Genomic DNA, 26,443 nt, shown 5'->3' on the forward strand with positions numbered 1-26,443 from the left:
GTAGCTTATCATTACCATCCATATCAGCATTATACTCCTTACTTATTCTCACAGCATGCTGTGCCAGTCGTGACACCAGTGGATGAGGAGGGCTCAGATGGTGAACCAGATCAGGAAGCTGTGCAAAGGTATGTATCTGAACTGGTGAGTTCATTTACTCACTGTCAACATTTGGATTTTCTCCAGGAGACTTGCCATGAACCCTCCCAGTATTTACTGATACTTCTGTTGGTCTGAGTTTCCCACAGTGTATCATTGCCCCAGTGTTAAAAGCTTTTGAACATGCTTTTAATATCTTCATTAGCTTCACGTCTATCCTCCTGATTATGCCTGTCTGATGCTCCTTATGATGTCCATCTGTGTTTTTGATGCTGAACAAGTTGCTTTTGATATTTTAGACAAAGCTACTTGGAAAGAGGAAAAATTAGTAATAATAGTGGGTGTCTATATTTAAGTGCTGGAAAGTACCCTCATTCAAAAATTAGATCAAAATCAACAATACGTTGATCATCCCCAAGGGAAAAAGAGTCCATGTTTAAATCTGTTTATAGTGAAGTGTCAAGCATTTAAAATCAAAATGACAACATAATTATGATCTTCTCTATCAATCCATGCACAGGTAAGCATTTTGGTTCAATTAAATATCTGATATTGTTTGCAAAGATGAAATGTTGAACCAGATGAACCAGCACCCTTTGCACTTCACATTGTCAAATATCTTCTGTCATTTCTATAACCCGCACCGAGCATAAAAGATCACGTCGTGTATGTGTTCTATGGTAATACATTGCTCAGTACATACTGAAACATTACTGTTGAAATGAAACTGCATATCTATTATAGCTTATTACCTTGAGCAATCCCATCGTGGAAGATATTAGTGAAACACAAGAACTGCAGATGCAAACAATGAGAAGCTGGAGGGACACAGCAGGTCAGGCAGCATCCATAAACAGAAATGGTCGGTCAACATTTCAGGTCAAGACCCTTTTTCAAGATCAGATAATATTCAGTAATTGTACATCTAAGAGTTCAGATTTATTGATGTCATTGCCACTTAGAGGATTGTTATGGGTTGTATCCTGTTAGGTTGCTCTTGGGGTCTCTTGTAATATATATCATTTCATTTAAATAATCTGTTGACATCTTTTGTTGTCTAAAGATAGTTTAGCCTTTGCTTGCTCCAGAAACAATGCCTTACTTTTGAGAACTAAACAATCTGGAGTGAAATATAGGTTATTTAATAAAATCTTGTACATAAATTAAACAAATCAATAAACAGAAATTAAACTGGCAGATAACAGATAAATTTTATTCTTTTCATCACTTTTAAGTGATACTGCTACTTAGTGCAAAGAGTAAAGCGACTTAAAGAGTAAATGTCACCTCTATAAATAGCTAAACCAGATGTAGTTACTGGAAATTTAAAAACTAAATTTAACTCTACCTTTATATCTGCTAGACTGTAGTATTACAGTATCTACCTTATATAGCTATATTTCAACTTAAATATACACTTGTGTTGCAGGTATCTGGCTAACAGGTCTAAACGCCACACTCTCGCAATGACCAATCCTACAGCTGAGGTTCCCCTAGATTTGCAGAGGCAGCTGGGACAGCAGCAGGCAATCCGTTCACGGGCCTGGGTTCCTCACCCTGAGCAGCACAGCCGGTGAGTGGCTTTTGCACAGAATTCTGAGGTTAAATCTCAGATATTAGCATGGGATTACTGCTGGTTTCTGCATTCCAGAGGAAGCAGATTAGATTATTTTAGATTTTTTAAGCTTATGCCCGATTTTGATAAAAAAAACCCTGAAAAATATAGATATCCAGATGCCCATCTTGATTTTTGGTGATAATGCACCTCGTGGCATTTCTAGGTGGAAAAGTGTGTAGCTTTTGTACCGTGCAGGTGTCCATAATCTAAATTTCCAATTCATCTGAATCTTTTAGAGGGGCAGTGTGCATCAGTTAATAAGGGGTTCCAGAATGTCCTTGGCCAACTCCTAATTACCAGTGAAGAGCAGAAGCTTTTAGTTGCCTGCCCTTTGTGGCAGAGAATAAATAATATGAAAATTGGAAAATGTAAGAAAGAGCAAAGTATTAGAGGATTTAAGAAACTGCATGATATATTACGAGAGATAATTTATGCCATGGACTACATGTGCAAACGTAATTTTTGATTTTTATTTTACCCATTGTAAGGACTCAGTGTAAAGGGGCAATCAGAAATAAAAAAGAGTTATAAAATACAAAGTGTATAATCATGAATGACAGTTGAGAGATCATTATGTTAGAACATTTATAAGAATAAAGTATGAAAAAGAAGTTCAAACATTTAAGAAAAGAATGAGGTAAGATCACATCACTGTGGAGGAAGCATTGACTTAGATACAGCATTTCAAATGGCCTCTTTTTTGCTGAGATTCTGATGAAAATCTCAAGTTTGAAATCAGGGTGGGGTGGAGGGTGATAGAAATATTTCCAAGGCTAAGTGGCAATAAATTATTGCACATTCTGTAGCAACCTGTTTAAATGAAGGGTACGTTTTTATTTGGCTCATTGTGTTTTTTGTTTATTTCATTCAAAAGATGTGGGCCTCACTGATGGGAGAAAATTTTACTATTCATTCCTAATTACTCGTGAACTGCCATATCAGAGGTTTGTTCAGAGTCAACGACCTTGTTGGAAATCTACTGTTAGAATGACCCTGGTATGGGAGAATTTAGTTCTCTTTACATCATACACCTCACTCCCACACTGATCTGTCTGTAGGCAGATCTGTGAAAAGAATGGGAAAGAGATGGGTATCAAGTTTGATTTTCTGGTTAATGGATGAGAAGTTGTCCCAGTTTCTTCTTCTTCTTCTTTAGGGACAGAAGGGTCTACTTTTTCCATACCCTCAATAATAAGCAATAGACAGTGGTTCCATAAAGTGTTTTGGAAGGAATTAGGGGTTGGAAATATATCATCGGTTCCAGTGTAGGTGATAAAGTTCAATTCCCTGACATTTTACATGCATAGCTTAGAATTTAGTGACAGTACTTATGAATACTGTTGAAACATTAGTCACGACTAAACATGATACCAATCATAACCTTTGCAGCAATCATGCAATATTTTTGAATAATTCCAGCAACTGACCATATTTAGCTCTCTTTACATCATGCGCCTCGCTCCCACGCTGATCCGTCTATCCTTGGCTTTCTACGCTGCTCATCATGGGTCCAATATATTTCATCTCTCCCATCTCAATGTAAATGTAAACGTGATTCTTCCAAACAATGTGGCTTTCCCTCTACCACCATCACCTTGGCACTCACCCACATATCCTCCATTACCCACACATCTGCCCTGGCCCCCTCCGCTGCCATGCACAACAAGGACAGGATTCCTCTTGTCCTCACCTACCACCCCATCAGCTTCCGCATCCAACCCATCTTCCTACACCACACATGTCAAACTCTGGCCCGTGGGCCAAATTTGGCCCGCGATGTAATTATATTTGGCCCACAAGATCATATCAAAAATGTATTAGAGGTGGCCCGCTGGCTGCCGTGCCAGTATAGCGCATGCACAGTAACCGCTGTGTCCCAGGGTGAGAGAGAGAGAGAAAAATCCTGGTCCTTGAAAAGTAGAGGTGGGTGGTTTTATAAACACGCTGTTGTGTCCCCCCGCCCACCCCCCCACCGCAGCACGGCCTGGCCGGTGTCAGAGGAAGCCAAGGCCGCTTCCCAGTACCCGGAACCCCAGTGGCACAGCGTTTCTTGGAGCTGCAGATGGAGTCGGGACGCCGGAGGGAAGATTGGGGTTCCCAGCCGGGTGATGGGGCCGCCGGCTGCCCTGCGCCTTCCCACCGGACCAGCGGCGGGTGCCCGGAGTACACGTGGAGAGCGAGGCTGGTCGGGCAGTTAGGGTGGAACCCCCCGCCAATCTCTGGAGAGGCGTGGGCTGGATTTGGAATAGCCGCGCTCACCTGCTCCTCCACCGCTGACCGGGATCCCAGCGCGGTCCTGAGCGCGGAGACTGCCCTGGAAAGGTCCTGGGACACCGGCACGGAAAGAAAAGGGGGTCCGGGAGAAACTCAGCAGGTCAAGGGGGGTCCGGGAGAAACTCAGCAGGTCAAGGGAGGTCCGGGAGAAACTCAGCAGGTCAAGGGGGGGCTGGGAGAAACTCAGCAGGTCAAAGGGGGATCCGGGAGAAACTCAGCAGGTCAAAGGGGGATCCGGGAGAAACTCAGCAGGTCAAAGGGGGGTCCGAAAGAAACTCAGCAGGTCAGGGGGGTCCAGCAGAAACTCAGCAGGTCAAGGGGGGTCTGGCAGAAACTCAGGGGGGGGCTTGACCTCTCCAGGACCGTTGCCCACTCCCCCTCCCTGCCGCAGGCCGGCCCGCGACTCACGGTGACGGAGCCGCTGATCCGCCAAGATGCCGCCCTGCAGCGAGAGCCGATGCCCCCGCACTGTCGTTGTCCAACCCGATCGCCCGCAAACCCCGCCCTCCCGCACACAGGCCTGAGTAAATATTATGAACTTTAATCTCAGGATAAAACGATCTTCCAATAGTTTCAAGTCACAGTGATAAATATATTCCTGGTTAAAAATGGTCCTGCACCTGGATACAAGCTCATTAGGCATAAAACTTGAAAAGTGTGTAAATCAAAGGATATCTGTACCAATGGAAAAAGGGCATGGCAAATAACCCTGCTAGAGTTCATGCCCACAATCAGTCACCCATTTGATTGTTTCAGGAATCATGTTATTCTCCCACATTCTCAATAGCCCTCAGATTTTACTAATCGACAGCACACTAACAACATTTGACAAATCCTCTATAGAGAAATATTATTTATTGAATATTTTATTTCTCATTTGTTAATGCTTCTGGAAAGAGTTTATCCAAAACTATTATTAAACATTTATTTTAATAAGAAAAAGTTTAACATTACATATGTTGAAAGAAGAGAAAACATGCAGATGTTGTTGAAAATTTTCAATAAATATTTAGTTCGGCCCTCGACTTAGTCCAAGTTTTTAATTTTGGCCCTCTCTGAATTTGAGTTTGACACCCCTGTCCTACACCATTTCCGCCACCTACTACCTGATCCCACCACTAGACATGAGATGCTCCACTTGCGCCCACACCTCCTCCCTCAGCACCATTTGGGGTTCCAAACAGTCCTTCTGAATGGAGCAACATTTCATTTGTGAATTTGCAAGGGTCATCTACTGCATTTGATGCTCTTGCTATGGTCTCCTCTACTCAGAGAGACTGGATGCAGACTGAGAGATCGGTTTGTTGAGCACCTCGGCTCTGGTGTGGCAATAGCATGGATCTCCCAGTGGCCACCCATTTCAGTTCTCCATGCCATCCCCTTGCCGACATGTCTGTCCATGGTCTTTTGTACTGTCAGACTGAGACCACCCATAAATTGGAGGAACACCTCAACTTCCAACTGGGCACCCTCCAACTGGATGGCATTAATATTGACTTCTCTGGCTTTTGTTAAACATCTCCCCCCACCCAACCACCACCTGCATCCCCCGTCATCTCTCCATTCCCTGTCTCCTCTCTCACAGACATGATAAATTCTATATCTAGTCCCTTATCACATCCAATTAACACCTTTTGTTGGTCTAGTCCCTGTCCTGGGTAAACTTGTACCTCTCACTTTGTTCGTTTTAGATTGGTCACAGTGTTTGAGCTACTGAAAGAAAATAGACACACACGCCAAGAGCACTTCAGTTTATACAAATTTTTATTACAAATTCTAAAGCTGATATCAAACTACAATATGCAAGCCCTTCCCAATTATACTTATTAATGCCTGGACTGGTCCCAACTGCCGAAGCGAGGCAACGACCGCACACTTGTAGTCGGTTGTCGGGGCGCTGGTAGTAGCTTCTCCACCTCCCCCGACCGGGACGTTAACTGGACTCTAGAAGTTCTTCTTCTTGCTGAGAGATGTTGCCACCTCTTGGAGAGTCTCAAACTTCAGCAGCGGGACCATGGCTTATATTATCCAAAAACTGCTTACTCGCTTTGAATACAATGGTTTATTTTGCGTCAAGGCTAGGCCTCTGACAGTCTGTGACCAAAACAGGCAGGAAGATTAAATGTTCTTGGTACACAGATGTCCTTTTGTCAGATAACAGCATCTCTGGCCCCTCGGTGGAATTTAGCTTATGTCTGCTGATTCTAAAAAATAAGCAGGTTCTCAGCCTTGGAGAAGCAAAGGCTGCAAAAGTAAAAAAACATGGTTTAAATCTTCCATTACAGTCCCTCTCCCATTGTTTTAATTCTGAGACTTTCTGATATATCCTGCTTCTGCCTTTTCTGTTTTTTCCTTGAAGAAGGGCTCAGGCCTGAAATGTCAGCAATAGATCTTTGTCTCCTATAGATGCTGAAAAGACCAGCTGAATTCCTTATAGCATTTTGGTGTTTTTACTACAATCACAGCATCTGCAGCCTAACATGTTTCACTCTTTTCAAGACTCTGCTGCTTCCAATTACAGTATTACATGTCTAGATTGATCTTCTGTGTTTTACTAATCATATTATCTTTCTTTGACTTTCATCCTTTTGTCATTTGTAAGTTTTTTTTTCAGTTTATGATGAAAGTTTATCAACCTGATACGTAAACTTGTTACCCAATTTGTAGTTGCTGAGTATTTTCCACACTTTAAAAAAAAATTAGGTTCCAATATTGTAATATATTTCACTATTTTAATGTATATATTCTGGTTTTATCATTTGCTATTTGAGAATAAATACTTTTTTAATCTTTAAATCTAATGTTGGTTATTAATGTTCTATTGGAACAACTATTGCAATTGCATTTATAACATTGTGAAACAGCTCAAAGAGAATTATCAAATCAAATTTGACAGGTTCAGATACTGCTGAAAATCACTGATCAAAATTGTATGTTTTTAAAGAGGATGGAGGAAATACAAAGGTATTTAAAGAGAAATTTCCAGGCTTTTTAAGGCTTAAGTAATGAAAAGTGTGCTGTTGGCTGTGGAGTAGCCAAAGTAAGAAAAACATAAGATACCAAATAGAGACCATCATTGATCTTGGTGGTTGTACATTACAGAGGCAGGGAAGGGTAAGTCCCAAAGATAAAAGATAATTGAACAAGACAGACACTGAATATTTCACGAATGGTGTTTGCTACAGGCTAAACTGTGATCCAGTTGTTGTACCATTATCTGAAGAGAATGTTACATGAAAGAATTGGCATTAATGTTAGCAAATGTACAACTTTAAAAATCTAATAATTTAACAAATTCATTTGGGCTTGAAAAAGAATTTACTTTCAAAATTTTTTATTCCATCAGATATAATGCAACAGATTTGCAGAACTACAATATAAAAGCAGACAATGTATTTTACAATCGGTAATCAAATTAACCACATGTTTGCATACTCTTTGTAATTCTCAGTAATGGAAATAAATGTTAAACATTTGGAAGCTGCTAATAGCAATAAATTGCTAACTGCAATGCAATTCAACAGCTGTTAGGACTTGTTAGTTCTACTTACTGAATAAATGGAAATGTCAGAATAATTGAGATCCTTATCTTTTGAACCATGATCCTAAAATTCTGTAATCTTCGTTCATTGGTGAATAAATTTTAAATTTGTAATACAGATTATGACTTAAATTTTTTAAAATATTTCAACTCCTCAGATGTTTTGTAACTCTTCAAATGTTTACTTAAAATGGTGTTTCATTATTCATTTTAATATCAAGATAATTCATTACCAAGAGATAGTCTTCAAATTCCCTTGAAATAATGGTAATATTTACTCTTGTAATTTTTCATGTGGTTGCAGAAAAATAATTCTAAAACAAATGTGCAGGAGCTAATGTTGATTGGTACCCAGTGTGCAATCAATATATTTGACAATTAAAATATTTTGTCAATTTAGCATTGACTCATTAATTATTGTTCAACCCTGCAAATGAATTTAAATGGTCACAGCATTCAGTGAAGGAATTGACAGTGAACGGTGATTATCATTGAAATTAACATTTTTGGAAGTTACACTATCACATCAAGATTATACAGTACCTTTATTAAAATATTATTTCACATTATGAATACTAAAATGGAGCACATCATAGAAGAATTCTTAATAATCTACTATTTATTTTCTGCAATCAAGTCAACACATTTATTCCCTAACAATTTCAAGAGTAATATCATATCAGGGTATCTCATATGTAGGTATGTATAATAAATCACCAGGACTTTAATAGTCTGATGAGCCATGAGAGTGTTTGCAACCATCTGAGAGAATATTAGACATTATCTTCAATTTTAACATGTGTAAGCTAGAATTTGCAGTTTTTAATTGTATAGGAGCTGATGGAAAGATAGAATTAGGATTAAAAAAATACTTCATGAGGTGTTTCTAAGCCCAGCAAATAATGCTGAGGTAAAGTTGGTTCAGTTGTAGCTCTAATGAAATGTTTTTCAGAATTTGAATGGTGTTGTTTTGGCAGATCCAATGGTATGATTGGTTATTTTTTTTATTTAGAGGCGTAATCTAAGACTTTTTTTAAAGGTAAAAAATAAACACTTTTAGTGTTCAATATGTAAATTCTTCCTCTCCCAGTCAGGGTGGAAGGTGGATACATCTATTGTAAGACCCATAGGAGTATAGATTAATAAATTTACCCATAATAAAAGTCCAGGTCGAGAAATGCTTTCTCTTTCTGTAGCATTTTCTCTGTATCAAATATGTTTCTACTTGTAAAGTATTTCATACTTCATAAAGTCACATAATTCTCATTAATGAGTTCTATAATATTGTTTGCATGGAGGAAAATAAATAGTAAATAATTAACAAGAATTACATGTGTAGGGATGTGGAAAGAGCTGCAAAAGACCCGAGACATGACCTTTACACAGCTGTAAAATGAAACGATGATGCAGATTTGAGATTAAAGTTGTGGATGGACTTTGATTTTTGGTACTTCCACAAAACTTATTTATTTTCTAATATCTCTTTTGCAGTGTTTGTTACAAAGACCCCAACACTCTCCACCTTCCAACTGAAAGATTCTCTCCAGTTCGCCGTTTCTCGGATGGTGCTGCTACCATACAGGCATTCAAAGCTCATCTAGAGAAAATGGAGAAAAGCACAAATACAAATAGCAGCATAAAGCAGTTACAGCAGGTCTGTTATCTGACAGCACTGTTTTGAAAAAGTCAAGCTGCCAAGGCGAGACTGAATCTTCCTGCAGGCCTAAGACTAGGAAGTAATTTACTTGATCTCATTAGTTATTACCAGTGGTGGCAGTAAATTAATCCACCAGCACAGAAAAGGGCCCTGAAACCCACCATGCCTATGCTGACCTTTTGTCCATTTAGGCTACTCCTTTTTGCCTTAATATCCTTCTAGCTTATTTAACTGCCTCTTTAAATATCTCTTAAAAGCAGCAAATGGACCTCTTCTGGCAGAGCATTCCAGAAGATAGCCTCTCTGTATCTTTTGATACCCTTACAATGGGTAAAAGATTTTTTTCTATTCCTATTTTGCTGTTAGAAATTATTTTGATTTAGTTCACCGCTCAGCTTCCTTGGCTTGAGGTAAAAATAAGCCCAGTCTATCCAGTCTCTTCCCATAATTAAGTCCTCCACTTAAGGCAGCATCCTGATGAATCGAGATAGAGACCACAGGTGTTGAAATCTTTATTTTAATTTTATCCATTATAGTTATTAGAACTTTATAAGGAAGCCACTATTTTTAAAATTTCCAGAACATAAATTGGGTAACAGGTATAGACTTAATTTATTGCTTTATGATAATTGGGCAGTGTTATGTGATAAAAATGAAAATGGTTAATTTTGTTTTCATAATTCATGATCTGAATATTACTGGTGAGGCCAGCAATCATTACAGAGAATTTATTGAGAAATTTGATGCCCAACTGCCTTTTTAAGCCATTGCATAATTTTCCATGAAAAGTGAATGTATAAGCCAAACCTTAACTACAAATAGGAAAAAGACTACTGAGAGTTGGTGGCACTGTTTACCATCATCACTAAGCAAGATATTTTCCCATTGCACCAGGTAAACATATTCTTTAAATGCTTTATGATTCATGTATTATATGAAGATTGTTCAGAAAATAAAAATCAACATACAAAATTTACCTTCCATCTAAATTTCAAGCAATTTCTGAACTTTGATCAAAAAAAATTATTTGGTTTGATGATGAGAGATTTTAAAATTTTAAATTGCCAATCTTGTCTCAAATGACCACTTCTAAGTTTTTTTCATTTTTAGGAATGTGAACATTTACAAAAGATCTATGGAAATGCAATGGATGAAAAGATATTTGAGAAAACACAACAACAGCACATACTTTACCAACAAGAACAGCAGCAGCAAATCCGACACCAACAGATTCAGGTAGATAATGATTTAAAGCACTGCATGCTCTGTAATTGTAAGGATTTTCAATTATGAAGAGCAGGTTCAGAGAGAATGTTTCTTGAAAGTTGTGACATTATTAGCTTGACCGGTGTTAGCAGCAATTATTGAAATTTTAAAAATTCAATTGTGCAACAGGATTTTTTGTTGGGTTTTGTGAAAGAAAAATATTCCAACCTCCTCAAATCGTCTTTTTAATCTTCCAGCTGTGTCAGAATACGGGAGGAAAGATATCCAGGATATGGAAAGTTATAGAGCTTAATTTTATTTAACATAAAATACTGAAATAACAATAAAATTGTGACTATTGCAGTTATGGCTGTGAATGGGCATATTTTGACTCCTATTTAATTTTCTGCTGTCTAATGCAACCATTCATTTATTTCCTTTAAAGGAATGTATTCGACCAGCTCAGCCTTCACCTCCATTGTCAACAGCTTCATTGGTACAACATGTGGAGAACCAACCAGCATTAATCACTCACCAGCTTCAAAGGTGAGCAATCCCAGTATATCTTACTCTGGCTGGACTAACCATGTAATAATGCCTTTATAGTTCTATTTTGTATCACCATATGTTAAGAATTTTATTAATATTGTGTCTAATCCACTGTCATCTGTGATCCTTTAATTGTGTGTTTAAGCCTCGTACCAGCTTTTGAGCTCTCATAATCAAAGGTAACAATTTAAAAGCACATTGTCCTGCTGATAGACCAGATGTTAGTCTTCTCTTCTGACAATTCAAATGAACATTAAAGAACCATTTTTCAAAGAAGGACATGGAGATCTCCTTGTGTCCAGGGGATTTGTTTATCAGTAAATAATTTAACAAATTATTGTCAAAGAATAATTCCTTTTCATAATTTGATGTATGAATGTATTAAAATACTTTAATGAAGAATAAGCTGCGATGGAAATTCGAGTGAATGCACCAGCATGTTAAATCACTTGAGGAACAAGGTGGCAACAGGCAATGTGGGTTTGCTTGACACCTTCAACTTTTATGTTTTCCTTAAATCCTTTATTACACAAGAAAAAATGATGCTACTATTATTAGCAATGAGACTCTTTTGGAAGTACCACTTTTAGAATGTGCTTTAACATTTTCAAATAATTTAATGAAGTGCCAATTTGAATCAAATGCCCTTTTGATAAGTATACTTTTTAAATGTATATTAAACTCTATTAATTAGAATATAGCCAGTGCCTTAGAACAATAACACTGGAAGGATTTCTGAAATTATGCTTGGAACATTAAAACTTTTTTATAAGCTTATTTCAAAACACACTTAACATGACATTTAAAAAAAAAACAGATTTAAAACTTACTATATGAAGCATAGATCAACCATGATACAAAATATTGTATCAGCTCATAAAACCCAATTTTTTTTAGTTGAAATCAATTTTTAGGAAGTTTCTATTAAATAGGATCACAGGACATCTCTACAGTTCAGTGTTTAGTCATCAAGTTTATTGACATCTGATGGCACCAGTACAACACAAAGAAACAGCATTCTCTGGTCCTCGGTACAAAATATGTAGACACACAACCAGACCTAACATACAAACAGACAAACAATACATGTGCAGGACAAGTATTCATACATAGAAATAATTACATTAATTTTGTTTCATATGTTACAAGATCAAACCAGCAACCACAAAGAAGGCATATCACACAGGGGTAAAGATGAACAATTACTTTATTAACAAAATTTCACCTTCAAACTTTAATTCAAAAACCCCCCTTTTATAACAATGCCCACTGGTTAATGTACAAATTTCTATAACAGTGTAAAACTAATAAATTCCCCAGCCTATATATAACATATGTAATCAAAGTCTAAGTTATATTTAGAAACAAAATTTAGAAACAAAAAAAACACAAAACACATAAGACTCACAAAACTTCGATTACAATCGAAGTAAAGATCGTAAACAAAATTCAGTTTGTTTGGTAAACTGAAGTCTAAAGATCTTTGAGAGAGAGAGAGAGAGAGAGAGCACAAAATTCAAAGTGGTCTTGTGTTGCTTGCAGAGAGAGGAACAATGACTTGGTCTGGATCCTTCTGGCTGCCTTCTGAATGTTCTTCTATTTCAAAATGCCCAACATTCTAAACTGTCTCCCAGACAATGACTCAAGCTTGGGCCTCCTTCCATTTCACAGCCACACCCAGTCCTATATAACCCAGATAAATTACAGTGGCATGTCCAAACTCACTCTTGTGCAAATACACTGTGAGGTGTGCTTCCATCAGTCTCTGAAATAAATGCTCTAATTCAAGCATGTGTTCTTCCCATGTATCCGTACTAATTACCAAATAATCAATATAGGCTCCTGTGTGCTCCAAACCCTGAATTACTGCATTAATCATGCTCTGAAATGTGCCAGGTGCATTTTTCATCCTGAAAGGTATAACATTATACTCATACAATCCCAAAGGTGTAACAAATGTAGAAATCTCCCTGCCTTTCTCTGTCAAAGGAATACATCAGTATCCTTTTAAGAGATCAATCTTTATAAGAAACTTTGCCTTCCCCACCTTATCTATACAATCATCTATTCTGGTAATAGGGAATGCATCAGTCTTTGTCACCGTGTTTATCTTTCGATAATCTGTACAAAACCTAATTGAGCCATCTGGCTCAGGCACCAGAACACAGGGTGAACTCCAATTTGAACTTGATTTTCGGATGATGTCATTTTTGAGCATATAATCCACCTCTTGATCCAACAATCTGGTCTTTTCCTGATTAACTTGGTAAGGATGCTGCTTAATAGGCTTAGCATCACCCACCTCCACATCATAACAAGCCAAAGTAGTTCTTGGAACATCTGAGAATATATTCTTAAATTTCATAAGTGATGTCTTCATTTCTTCCCTTTCTCATTTAGTCAAATGCATTAACTTGGTTTCTAAGATTTGCAAAACTATGGAATTTTTCAGCCTGGGGCTTATCACTTTCTGTGCTCCATGACCTTCCACGAAACTTATCACCTCCATACTTTCCTCTCTAACTAGCACCTTGGTTGGAATCCTAGTCTCTTCCTCAGTTATTTTCTCAAAGTAAGGTTTAAGGATGTTCACGTGACAGACCTGTGTCTCTCTTCGACGATCAGGCATCGCAATGACATAGGTGACCTGGTTAATTTTTGATTTCACCTTATATGGTCCTGAAAACAGAGCTCTCAAAGGGTTTGACTGCATTGGAAACAAAATCAATACTTTGTCGCCAGGTTTAATGTCCCTAATTCTTGCTTTTTGATCATACCGAATTTTCATTTTTCCCTGAGTAGTTTTTAAATTTTTCCTTGCCATCTTGCAAGCCTGATGTAATCTGTTTCATTTCTTTAACTGAAATGAAACCTTCAGTCATTTTGTATGGTTTAAAAATATCCCTAACTTTCTCATTCTGAACACAAGCGGTTAGTAGCACCCCTTTCTCTTTCTTCCTTTTCAGTACAGGACAGTTTGCTATTATGTACCCTGGCTTCTTACAATAGTGGCAAATAACACTCAAAAATTTTTTCTTCACCCATTTCTCTTCCTCTCTTCCTTTAACCTCACTTCTAGATTTTCTTTCTACTCTACTTGGATTATCAGCAGTATTCCTTTGAAAGGTTTTACCTGGTGTCCACTTGGGCTTGTGCGTTAAAGCATATTCCTCTGCGAATTTAGCCAATTATTGCCAAGTTTTTATATTTTTCTCTACCAAGTACACTTGAATATCGTCAGGAACACAATTTTTAATCTCCTCAATCAGAATGAGTTCCCTCAATAAATCTAAGTTATTTTCTACTTTCATTGCGGCACACCACCGATCAAAACACACAACCTTCCTATAAGCAATATCCAGGTAAGATTGGGTTGCTGCATTTTTTAACTCCTCAACTTTTGTCTATAAGCCTCTGGGACTAGTTCATAAGTTCAGAGTATAGCCTGCTTTACAAATTCATAATCATCTGCTGTTGTACAGTGAGATACGAATACACCTGTTGGGCTTTCCCTTTAAGAACACTTTGTAGCAGGAGTGACCACTGGTCTGGTGGCCATTTTAAATTTACAGTTACTTTCTCAAAATGCTGAAAATACTGGTCGATTTCAGCTTCCTCAAATGGAGGAATAACGTCACTTCTCTACTGACCAGAAACCTCTCCTCCTGACCAGCACATGGGTTTTGGGCTTCTCCCTCTCCTTGGGTTAGGGTCTGCTTTAATTTAGCTAGTTCTAGCTCATGTTTCTGTTCTTTCTCTCTCTCCTCCCTTGTGGCTGCCCTTTCCTCCATTTATGCCTGCATTACTGATTCCAGTTCGGCTTTCCTTTCTGCCTCTCTTTTTACCTCTAACTCTAGTTTTCTCAAAGCCAACTTTACTTCCTCTGAAGTTTTCTCCTTTGGAAACTGTTCTTATGCAGCTTCTTCAAATACCCCCCTTCCTACATAGTGCTTAACAATCTTTTGAGCAATTTCCTTCTTTTTCATCCCAGTTCTTACTGTAAGAAGTTTTAACTTGCCAACTATAACTATCAGTTCTGACTTTTTTGCCATTTTAAAATCAACCACTGAAGGGTTAGCTATGAACTGGTCAATATTCAGAGTTGCTGGGTTTTTTTCTGCTGGTGATTTATACGCTCACCATTTATTTTTAATTTCAAGCTGGAGGTTGAGTCAAACTCAGATGACTGATAACTAAGCACAAGCCAATCGCCCCTAAAGCTTCCAAATTGGTTTGATCCCGGACGATCCCCCCAAATTATGTTACAAGATCAAACCAGCAACCACAAAGAAGTCATATCACACAGGTGTAAAGATGAACAATTATTTTATTAACAAAAAATTCACCTTCAAACTTTAATTCATAAAAACCCCTTTTATAACAATGCCCATTGGTTACTATGCAAATCTCTATAAGAGTGTAAAACTAATAAATTACCCAGCCTAAATATAACATATGTGATCAAAGTTTAAGTTATATTTCCAACCAGCCCACAGAAAAAAAACTTAGACGCAAAACAAACTCAAAACACACAAGACTCACAAAACTTCGATCTCAACTGAAGCAAAGATTGTAAACAAAATTCAGTTTGTTTGGTAAACTGAAGCCAAAAGATCTTTGAGAGTGAGAGAGTACAAATTTTGAAGTAGTCTTCTTGTGTTGCTTGCAGAGAGAGGAACAAAAGCTTGGACCAGATCCTTCTGGCTGCTTTCGGAATGATTATCCCTTTTAAAATGCCCAACATTCTAAACTGCCTCCCAGACAATGACTCGTGCTTGGGCCTGCTTCCACTTAACAGCCACAGCCAGTGGTGGTTTGTCTTCCAAGTCCAGAAATTTCTAGATCATCTTCGGCACATGCCCAGTCCATCTCCCACTCTCTCAGCAGTCCACCTTCACCATGACTCTCAAAGGCAAACTGTCACTTTCCATCACAAAACCACACAACACATAGGCCAATTCACAGCATAGTGCCTCAGATGGTTAGTGTGACCAGTTCCTTTGGTCATTAAGCATTCTCACTGCCAAAGGGAGGAAGCTGTTCTCCAGCCTGGTGGTGCTGATCCTGATATTCCTGTATCTTTTTCCATGTGGGAGGAGCTGAAGGATGCTATGCATGGGGTATAAGGAGTCCGCAATGATTTTGTTTGCCCTCTTCAGACAACAATTCCAGTAGATTGCGTCGAAGTGGGAGGGAGACTCCAATAATCCTCTTTGCCACTCTTGTGGTCCTGTGGATGGACCTCCGATTCATTTCTCTGCAGCAAATGTATCACACTGATGCCATGGTCCTGTAGAGGTTTGACATTATGATGGCCAGTAGAGTTGTCCCCTTCAGTCTTCTCAGGAAGTGTCAGCAATTGCGTGAAAAGGGATCATCAATTGAAACTACCTGTATGTGCCTCTAAGTTTTGAAAAATATATATTTTGCAGGTTACGAATTCAGCATGAGCAGTCAAGTCCCCCTCCGAACCATCCCACCAACCATCTGTTCAGCAAGTCTAATAACAGTCCTCCACCAGGCACCGCAGGCATCATGCAGTCCAGCAGTAAGTATAGTCCAATGCCAATTTTAAATTTAAATTAAATTTCGACATACAGCAGAGTGCAGGCTATTTTGGCCCACCAGCACCTGCCACTCAATTACACCCAATTGACCTACAACTCCTGGTATATTTTGAAGGGTGGGAGGAAATCAGAGCTCCCGGTGAAAACCCACATAGACACGAGGAGAATATACAAACATTTTACAGACAGCATGAGATTTGAACCCCGCTCCTGATTACTGGCGATGTAAGAATATTGCACTAACTGTGCCACCCCAGAGGCGATATTATCCAGATCAAACATTTTTTTGGAATGGTATTTTAATTTTGATTGCTTTTTCCAACCATATAAGTAAAATAAGGGTAATTCCAAAATTATTTGAGCAATGACATTCAAAACATACTGGGGGGTTGTAGGTCTATTGGATGCAATTGGATGGCATAGGTTTAAGGGCCGAAAGGGCCTGTTACCATGCTGTTATGTATAAATTTATTATTCAAATTTAATGAAATCCATGGTTTCTAAATTATTGGTTGAATATGAGTCTTGAGATTTTGAGCAAAGCAGATCAATTCAGTTACTTAACATCCATTCGAGCAACGTTTGACAGCATACACGTCATTGGTCCCATAATCAGTTACTGCAAGCAAGTCCATAGCAATTTAGAAAATGTGATTGCTACCTAGAGGAAATTGTATACTATATACCCACACTGATCCTACTGTCCACTCTCTCCACACAGCTCTGTGTTGGTCTCCACCTCAGTCTCTCCACACCCTCATGTCAGTCCCCACACTGATCCCTACTTACAAATAAAAGGTTTATAGCTACACTACAATATCCCATATAGCTTTGCTAAGTGTACACAGAAATACCTCACTTTACAAAACTAGAGTGTTCCTATGAACCTTGCGTAAGCAGAAATGGTATATAGCGAAGAAGCGATTACCATTGATTTCTATGGGAAAATATTTTGAGCATTCCAGAGCCAAAAAGTAACCTACCAAATCATACCAAATAACACATAAAACCTAAAATATCACTAACATTTATTTAAAGCAGGAATTATATGATAAATACACAGCCTATAAAGTAGAAATAATGTATGTATAGTTTAGTTAGGCTGAGTCTTCGGAGATTAGGTGGTGTGATGTACAGGAGACTGGGATGTAGGAGAGAGCGGAAGAGCTGTTTGGGGTGCAACCTCTATAATGGCTCGCTGCTTTCGTAAAAGTGAAAATCCTTTCATAAAAACAAAGACACGTTTCTTCGTAAAAGTGAATTTGAGTAAAGTGAGTATTTGTAAAGTAGAGTATATCTGTAATATGGTGTTTACACAATGTCCACATCACATAATGCTCAATTTCACAGAATATATCATGGACTTTAAGTGGCACATACCTATAATTAGTTAATTGGGCCTCTGTTAATATTAAGCTATTTGGAACTTCCCAGATGAATGTGGGGTCTTGTTGGAAATGTTTCATTAGATTGGGTATGACTAGATCATTGCTTAATACAGTCTGAAATAATTTGTTTTTATACTTTAATTTCGTAGGTTGTGCGGCCTCTCCATCTCAATTTCAAAGTCTGTTTCAACAGCCCACTAATAGTCCACCTCCCCCAAACCTTAATCTTCCTCGAATGAATTTACAATCTGGATTGTCACAGCAGTCGCAAACTCAGCCAGTTACAATTCAAGTCCAGGAACCGCCAGATATGCTCAGCAGCAACTTGCTGCAAAGTGCTGGGCAGAATCTGCACACCACACGTCCCCGTGGAATTATCAGTTCAGGGAATCAGATTCCCCTTCCACAGAGAGGGTTGCACATGCCACCTCTTGGGCTTGGACAACATAGGGGTTTGGCAAAGCAACTGAGTGCTGACAGTGCAGAGGTCAACAGGTAAGAATACATTTAAATCTGATGGCCAAGTTTTAATATTCTATCTGATTTGAATTAGCATTTAATAAAGAATCCCCTAACCTCCAGACTTGTTAAGGCACTGGATCTGTTTCTGTCACATTTGCAGATCACCTTAAGCATTCATTAGCTTACACTTGTAATAAACTGCAAACCATTGATGGGGATGGGGTGGAGTGGTGGGAAGAGGAGAACTGATGATCTTGAGCTGGAATTTTTGTTTTGATGGGAAAAAATTTTCAAAGTATTTTTGGTGTTACATTTTCAACCTGGTTTCCATTTGACTTGTTTATTATATCAGTAATATTTGTCCTTGCCGCGTCAATGCAGAACCCATGGACGACAGGTAAAGAAATACTGAGAACTATTTCAGAATCATAGATTTAATCTGATCAGTTGAATTTTATTCTGAATTTGTGTTTCAATATAAAGTAAAACATGAAAATCTTCAGGCACAGTGGTTGAAGTAAAATCATAAATGCTAGAGAAACTCAGCAGGTCAAACTGTACTTTATCCAGCAATGATAAAGATACATAACATACGTTTTGGGCTTGGACCTTCATCCAGCTATGAAAAAATGTTGGCAGGTGACCGAACAAAATGGGGGGAGGGGCACAGTCCCAAAGGCAACAGGTGATAGGTGGATAGGGAGTGATGGCACAACAGTAAGCAAGGGGATGGGGTATAGCTCTGTGAATGGAGAAGGAAGGGGATGGAGAATGGAGGAAAGAAGGGAAAGGGAGGGGAGGGAGAATGGAGCGTAGGATAGCAGAAACCAGAGAAGCCATGTTACTACCATCCAGTTGCCCTAATGGAAAATTAAACAGAAAATAAGAGGAGCAACACTTAATTTTACGTCTGGGCACTCTCCAACCAGATGGTATTAACATCGATTTCTCTGGTTTCTGCTAGCCTACTCTGTGTTCTCCATCTCATCTCTTTCCCTTCTTTCCTCCAGCTCTCCACCCCCTTGCCTTTCCATTCACAGAGCCATCCCCCCTCCCCCTGCATCCTTGTGTGCTCTCTCTCCCTTATCCACCTATCATTTCCTGCCTTTGGGACTGTTCTCCTTTCCCTGCCCCTCCCATCTCCACCATTTTGTTTTGGCAACAGCCGACATTTTTTCATACCTTGATGAAAGGCTCAAGGACAAAACGTTGGTTATTTATCTTTTAGTTTTGCTGTACGAGTTTCTCCAGCATTGTGTTTTAATATAGTTTATTGTCTTCATATGGAAATCAGCACACAACGTATGATTTTTAAAAATTGTCTCAATCATTATGTTCTCATCAAGATTTATAGATCAAATTATATTTATTCAGAAATCAAGACAAATAATGGATGACATAATATTTCTGGGTTTTAAACTGTACAGTAAAAAAAATCTGTAATAATCTAGTAATAATCATGTAGTTTACATTGCTTGTGAATTTCTTCATCTTTTGAAAATTATAACATAATGGATTTTAAAACTTAAAAAATTCAAAAAGAAAAGTTCTACCTAGTAATTTATTCACGTAAAAAGGTAAAACATTACAAGATTTTTTATGAGAATGTGACCAAACTTAACCAAATTGCAAATGCAACTTCAGGGCAGGTAATTGTCATGTGTACTGAGGTTCAGTGAAAATGTTCATTTTGCGAGCAGCCCAATGAATCAATGCATTCATAGTACAGCAGTAAAAACACTTTAATATTGGAGATGGGTTTTAAGACTTAATGGGGGAAAAAGTAAAATTGAGTCAGGCTGTTCCAGTTACTCAAGGCTTTGGCAGTTGAAGACATGACCATGAATACTGGAGTGATTAATATCAAGAGGCCATAATTGGAGGAAAACAAATATCACAGAGGGTCTGCGACTGGAGAAGATTGCAGAGATGGTGAGAGCCATGGAAGGTTGCTAAAATTCTCAAGCCAATAAATTGTTTAAAACTCCCTACTTCCTCATATAGCAGAAGAAGGAAGAGCTATGCAGCATATTGGCTCCCAAATAGGTGACCTTTTAAATGTCAATGAGTTTGGCAATCTCACATTTAACATCTTTGGCTTCCCAGCAATAAAAGGGAGGATATTTGGGAATAATGTCAAGAAAAGTAACCATCAGTCCTTTTGTCCCAAGGTTATCTAATTTTGGATTTGAGTCCTGATGGGGGAATCAATTTCTATCTCCCTCTCTTATTGAGAATGTTTCCCATCCTTCTTTTGCACCCTCCTCTGTAAATCCCTCACCATCAACATTGTACTGTTACAAACATAGCTGCAGGTTCTTCTCCTATAGTAGTAAACTGTTTTGCAGGGCTGACCAACCATATAACTGTAAATGCCCAGCCTGGTGAAGGTTGATCTCTAGGGCAATGTTCCAATTAAAGGTCAAAGTTAAAAATGCACAAAATCCAGGAAAAAAACAAATTGTATATTCCCAAATAAGTGTGCTTCTTTCCACCAGTTTACCAATCTCCCCTTGTCAGTAGGGGTCAATAAATGTTCTGATATCATTAAGTGAAATCAGATGTTACTATGATCTGTCTTTGAGCTTTTACAAATCTCTGATATATATGGAAGGCACTCTTTGACAGGCCAACTGGACCTACGCTGAAAATGTTCAAAGTCAAAACACAGGTCATGGTTTCGAATAGCACTGGGCAAGTTCTGCAGTTAAATTCCATATGCAGTAAAACCCCCAGCATCCAGCATCTATGGGGATTGGTAGATGCCGGAGAAGTGAATTTTCCAGTTGCTTGAGATAACTGTAGTTAAACTTTTGTATTTTTTACCTATTTATTTTCCCCTTTTATTTGGCTGGTTGCTTGAGGCCGCCAGTTGCTTTAATTCTGGATAATGGAAATTTTACTGTACATGATCATTTCTGTGTCCAGATTATGATAAAACCCCAGTGTTCAATAATGCCCTGAAAGGAGATCAACCCTCCTACCTTGACTGACTTATTTCAATCTGTCTATTTGATTCATAATGGTCTTTTATTAACATTGATTTCTGTTTGTTTGCAGTCGACCTATTAGCCAGTTTTCTCCTTTGAGCTACGATCAAACGCACTTGCACCCTCACCTTTTCCAGGAGCAAATCCGATTTTTAACTAACAACTTCAATCCAGCAATGTTTTCCCAAGGCATGAAAATTGCACAGATGGATTCACTTTCAAACTACAACCAGAGCATAGCTGGTAAAGCTGTCATGCAGCACGAGCATCCACCAGATTTCACAGCTTCATCACTACATCAGGCATTGCTCTCTCCAACGCCATCTGACTACACAAGACACCAGCAAGTTTCACAACAGTATGGCCATATGATTCAGGGACTGCTTTCACCCAGGCACTCTTTGACAGGCCAACAGGACCTGCGCTTAACTCCCGAAATACCGCATTTTTTAAAACGTCACCAGCGGCAACAACAACAGCAAGAATATGACTTGCTGAGGCACATGAACCAAGGGGTGGGGGATGCTGGAAACATGACTGCCAACATGTGTGGGCAGCAGCAGACTGTATCAGAGCGACAGACATTGAATATGCCTTATCAGAATTCAGAAACATATCATCAGCATCGCCTACTACAGGTCAGAGGCCAAGATCATATTCCACAACCCCCGCCATCATCCCAAGGTCACACTTTTGTACATCACCCACCACTGATGCATTCGGAGAGTATGGAAGAGGATTGTGTTAATGAGGGGAACAGGGATGGGTATCAGGACAATACAGACGCTGCTGATTCGTCAACCAAATGCTGCCAAGAGAATCCAGTGCTACTCAATGCTATTAGGTGTGGGGCTGCAGAGACGCTACTAGCAAATATCAATCATGTGCACAAAATGGGTGTTTCACAGCCTTACAGTCATCAGGCAGTCCCTGGTTTCACCAGAAGCAAAGTGCCAAGCAGAGGTAAGCCATAAGAAGTGGGATTTTTATCTTGCTTTTCATATCACATGCATAACATTTTATTCTTACAGAAAGAAAACTTAATTGGTATCGCGGCTTAAATGATACTGTACGGGTTGCTTGTGGATAAAGATTTTGTGGTTATAGAATAACACCAAATGTATCATTTAAAAGCAACTTGTATTACTAGTTATGTTAGTTATAAATGAATGGTGACATGATTATCCATTATGTAGATGTATTTTTAATTTGTTAATTCCAAAATCCAATACTAAAAGGCATGATTTCACTGCATGATGATTGACAAGTTGAATGCTACTGGCATTTGAGACCTAATAGAATGAACGTTCCATACAGAAGGTCATAGTTAATTGGTGGAAATCACTGCTTGTCCAAAGAGGGGGTTAATTTCAGACCTGAGATTCCAGGAGCTCAGCAGAATGCTGGTTGTTACTTATGTTAATTTGTTAAAGAATTCAGAAGGGATTGCAGCTCAGAGGAGGGACTAAAAGTGGAGCTGCAGGGATAGACGATGGTCTGTTTGCTTGTGAAGTCTTGGTAAACACTTCAATCCTAACAAAAAAAATTTGAAATTTCTCACTATTTAAATGATGTTATTTTATTTTTTTTCTGCTCAAGTAGGCAATTTTATATTTTCTAATATTCCCAACCAGCTTTATTTTTACAAATTCACTATCCTGAGGTTCTCTTCATAACTTAATTTCCTATCTACATTTGTGCCATCAGCACCTTCAATACTTTTATTGAAATCATTTATATAAATTGCAAAATGTTGAGGCCCCCAGCATCAATCCTTTAGAACACCGTTATATTTTGCCAAGCAGAAAAAGATCCACAAGTACTTACTCACTTCCCTTATGTTGACTCTGCTTTGTACCCTAATGCAATGTAAATCTACATTCGTTTGTTATCAATTTTATTTGATGAATGCATATGCCAATTATCTTAACCCTTGGGTTAAAGGTTGAACTGTCAGTGCTTTAAGGAATTGATATTTTTTGGAGGATAGTGTTAAAGAGACAGTAGTTGTTTGTCTGTACACTTTTCAGGCCTTTGACTGCTGTAAGGTTGAAAGCTCTACAGCATGGAAGTAAAGCTGAACATTTTTTGCCACAACTCCCAACACCCACATCGCTATTATGCCTACCTATGGTATCTTTTCCAGTTATATAGTTTAATCAAAATCCTGTGTAATTGTTTTGTTAGGAATTAAAACTGAACATTGTTTTAAAAATTAGTTTTTCTGATCGATGCCACTGTCTAATCACATCAGTGTTACAATCACTGTCCATTGCATGTTAAGTGCATGATGTTCTGTATTTTACTTTAAAAAATGGCAGTGTCCTGGCTAAGACATGGCACTATATTAAGTTTACAGTTTTACTATATGGTGGGGGAAAGTTCAGTGCAAGGACTCAAAGAATCAGAGACCAGATAAAACAAGATAGGGAATGTGGAATGATGGCAAATTTGTATTTCAAAAAATCTTCAAAACAGGTAACTCACTTGTCCCTGTGAAATTGGGTACTGGGCATGAAATGCTTTGGAAGAAATCATTTCTAGCTTCACCTTATTCTCTGCCTCCATCTCTCTCCACACCTCAAAACTGCATCAGTAACATTTTTCTAGTCAATTCATGCCACCAGGAAGTCTCATCTTTTGTCTCTGCTGCTATTTTCATATCAGGTGCTCAAAGGATGCTGTAATTTTTCCTAAATATTTACTTTTAATCATTACAGGGGAAACTAAACCAAGTTGTTTTGGCATTGGGCTCTGTTGGGATAACCTGATTTCCCAAGAACAGTGCTGAAGTAGGATGCATGTAGTCAGCCTCATTGACCCTACTTCCCTAAAGTCTCCCTAATCTCAAATCTGCCTGTTTTATCCCAAGATTGTCCAAATCTCAATCTGTCCACAATCTCCCTCTCCTTTGATGGCCCAATTTTAAGGGTTTTACCTCTTTAAATCCCTCCCCTCCCTTGCCAGTCCTAGGATTGCCAGGTCACAGTCCTTTGATCTATCACTCCAACCCTGAGATTGATTCAAACTTCTCAATTCAATCTTTGGCAGCATCACAATTTCTACTCATCATCCCCAAACCTTGCAAGCATTGCTTTTTAACTTTGTGACACCATTCCTTAACTGAAAATAACTGAAACATTGCATTTGTTGTCCTCATGTAGTTGAGTGATTCGAAGTACAAATGAATCTGATTTTAGGAATTCCAGAAAATAATATGTTGATAAGCCATGGGATGCAAAATGTGACAGGTCATTAATAGAGACAAGGAGGTAAATAGACAAAATGTTGTGAAATCCTGAACGGTATCATAACAAGTTAAAAATTATTGCAATTGACAGAGTTATAAAAAATGATGTGCTAGCACTGAAGAGCTTTCTCATTTCAGAGTCCATGGCTGGGGATCAAATGGATGGCAGGGTCCCTATGCAGCCAATGGAAGTAAATGATCACAATGGAGTTGGTTACACAGGACAGTCAACTAGAACCCTCCAACGGCATCACACCATTCAGACAAGTGACGATGCTTATGTATGTACAAAATATTTATTTCTCTTGCATCATTAACTATTAAATGGCAATTATTCCCTTGATTTATAATGTTATAGACAATTTCTGAACATAATTTACTTGTTTCAAAATTAATTTTGTGTTTTACCTATTTAAGATGGTTAAATAAGTATTAACCAGAAACAGTGGTGCTTTTTCATTTTTGGACCAACAAAATTCAATCTAGTAACATTGAATTAACTAATATTATGAATTAGAATCAACAAAAAAATAAAGATACTTAATTTCAAATGTGATCCCTTAAAGTGTTGACAAAATGTTCTTCAAAGACTTCTCTCAACTGTGACTTCATCCTGTAAAAATAAGGGAAAATAAATCCACAACAGATGAGCCAGTAATTGTGGAGAGAGAAATTAAATTTGCATTTTTGTTAATGACCCTTCTTCAAAATTTGAAAAGTGAAAAAAAATCACGTATTATAAGTTGCAGAGGCATAAAGTTGCACAGAACAAAAATGGGCCCTTCTAGGCCGAATGCCTTTTACACACCTTCCTGCATAGGTTTGTATCCTTCTTTGCCTTGCTTATTTATTGGTAAGTGCTGGTCTAAATATCTCTTTCACATTGAGATTATATCTGATTCCATCATGTCCTCTGGCAGCAAGTTCCATGTATCAAGCAATTTCTGTATTAACTGCTTTCCCTTTTTCTTTACATCCTTCCTCTTGTTTTAAGCCGATAGTCTTGTTTTAGATTTTTTTATAATTTTTTTCTCATGGTAGTATATCAAAAATAAGACTTTTATTTACTTTTAACGGGTCACTCCTCGGCATCCTTCACTACAGGCATGCTTAGCAGAGAGGTTAAAATGATGTAATTACAGCACCGGTTCAAATCTGGTGCTGCCTGTAAGGAGTTTGTACATTCTTTCTGCGACCTGTGTGGGTTTCCTCCCACCCTCCCAAAATGTATGGGGGTTGTAAGTTAATTGGATGTAATGTTGTTTGACCTGCTGAGTTTCCTTTGGTTAACTGCCGACATTTTACTCATACCTTGATGAAGGGCTCAAGCCCAAAATGTTGGTTATGTATCTTTATATTTACTGTATAAAGTATGCTGTTTGGTCTGCCGAGTTTCTCCAGTATTGGGTTTTTACATAATTGGGTGACTGCTTTGTACAACATGCAATTCAATAAACCTTCCAAAGATTTGACATTTTATGTAGAGTTTTTCAAATCGGACATAGACCCTTCAACCCAAGTTGTCCAGGCTAGTGGCACCTGCTTACATTTGGCCAATATCCTTCCAAACCTTTCCTAATCGTGTTCTTGTCTTAGTGTCTTTTGAATGTTGTAATTATATCCATTTTATCCTATACCTAAAGAAGATTTCCATTTACCTTATCTATGCCATTCATATCTCTATAAGTCACCCCACCCCCCCTTAATTTGAGGAGAAAAAAGTTCTAGTTGATCTAGCCTCTCATAACTCAAACTCAATTTCAGAAATATCCATATGAATCTTTTCTTCCCCCTTTCTCCATCCCCCTTTCCAACTTTGTTCTCTTGGGTGTTGATCTCTTA

The 26,443-nt window shown here is 38.3% G+C and overlaps 1 protein-coding gene across 10 annotated transcripts in view; it reads left to right on the forward strand.

The window, feature by feature from the left end:
• Positions 1–26,443, forward strand: part of sik3 (SIK family kinase 3) — a 249,474-nt gene that overhangs the window by 210,285 nt on the left and 12,746 nt on the right. For 9 of the 10 annotated variants that reach the window (XM_069894969.1, XM_069894972.1, XM_069894976.1 and 6 more), the window contains 9 exons: positions 55–128; positions 1,529–1,672; positions 9,024–9,186; positions 10,300–10,425; positions 10,841–10,941; positions 16,377–16,492; positions 18,049–18,394; positions 21,422–22,314; positions 24,740–24,882. In XM_069894969.1, the coding sequence (XP_069751070.1) occupies positions 55–128; positions 1,529–1,672; positions 9,024–9,186; positions 10,300–10,425; positions 10,841–10,941; positions 16,377–16,492; positions 18,049–18,394; positions 21,422–22,314; positions 24,740–24,882 (2,106 nt within the window). The remainder of the gene's footprint in view (positions 1–54; positions 129–1,528; positions 1,673–9,023; positions 9,187–10,299; positions 10,426–10,840; positions 10,942–16,376; positions 16,493–18,048; positions 18,395–21,421; positions 22,315–24,739; positions 24,883–26,443) is intronic. The other variant, XM_069894971.1, reaches the window with a different exon arrangement.

The sequence above is a fragment of the Narcine bancroftii genome, chromosome 8 (assembly GCF_036971445.1).
Source record: "Narcine bancroftii isolate sNarBan1 chromosome 8, sNarBan1.hap1, whole genome shotgun sequence".
Taxonomy (NCBI): domain Eukaryota; kingdom Metazoa; phylum Chordata; class Chondrichthyes; order Torpediniformes; family Narcinidae; genus Narcine; species Narcine bancroftii.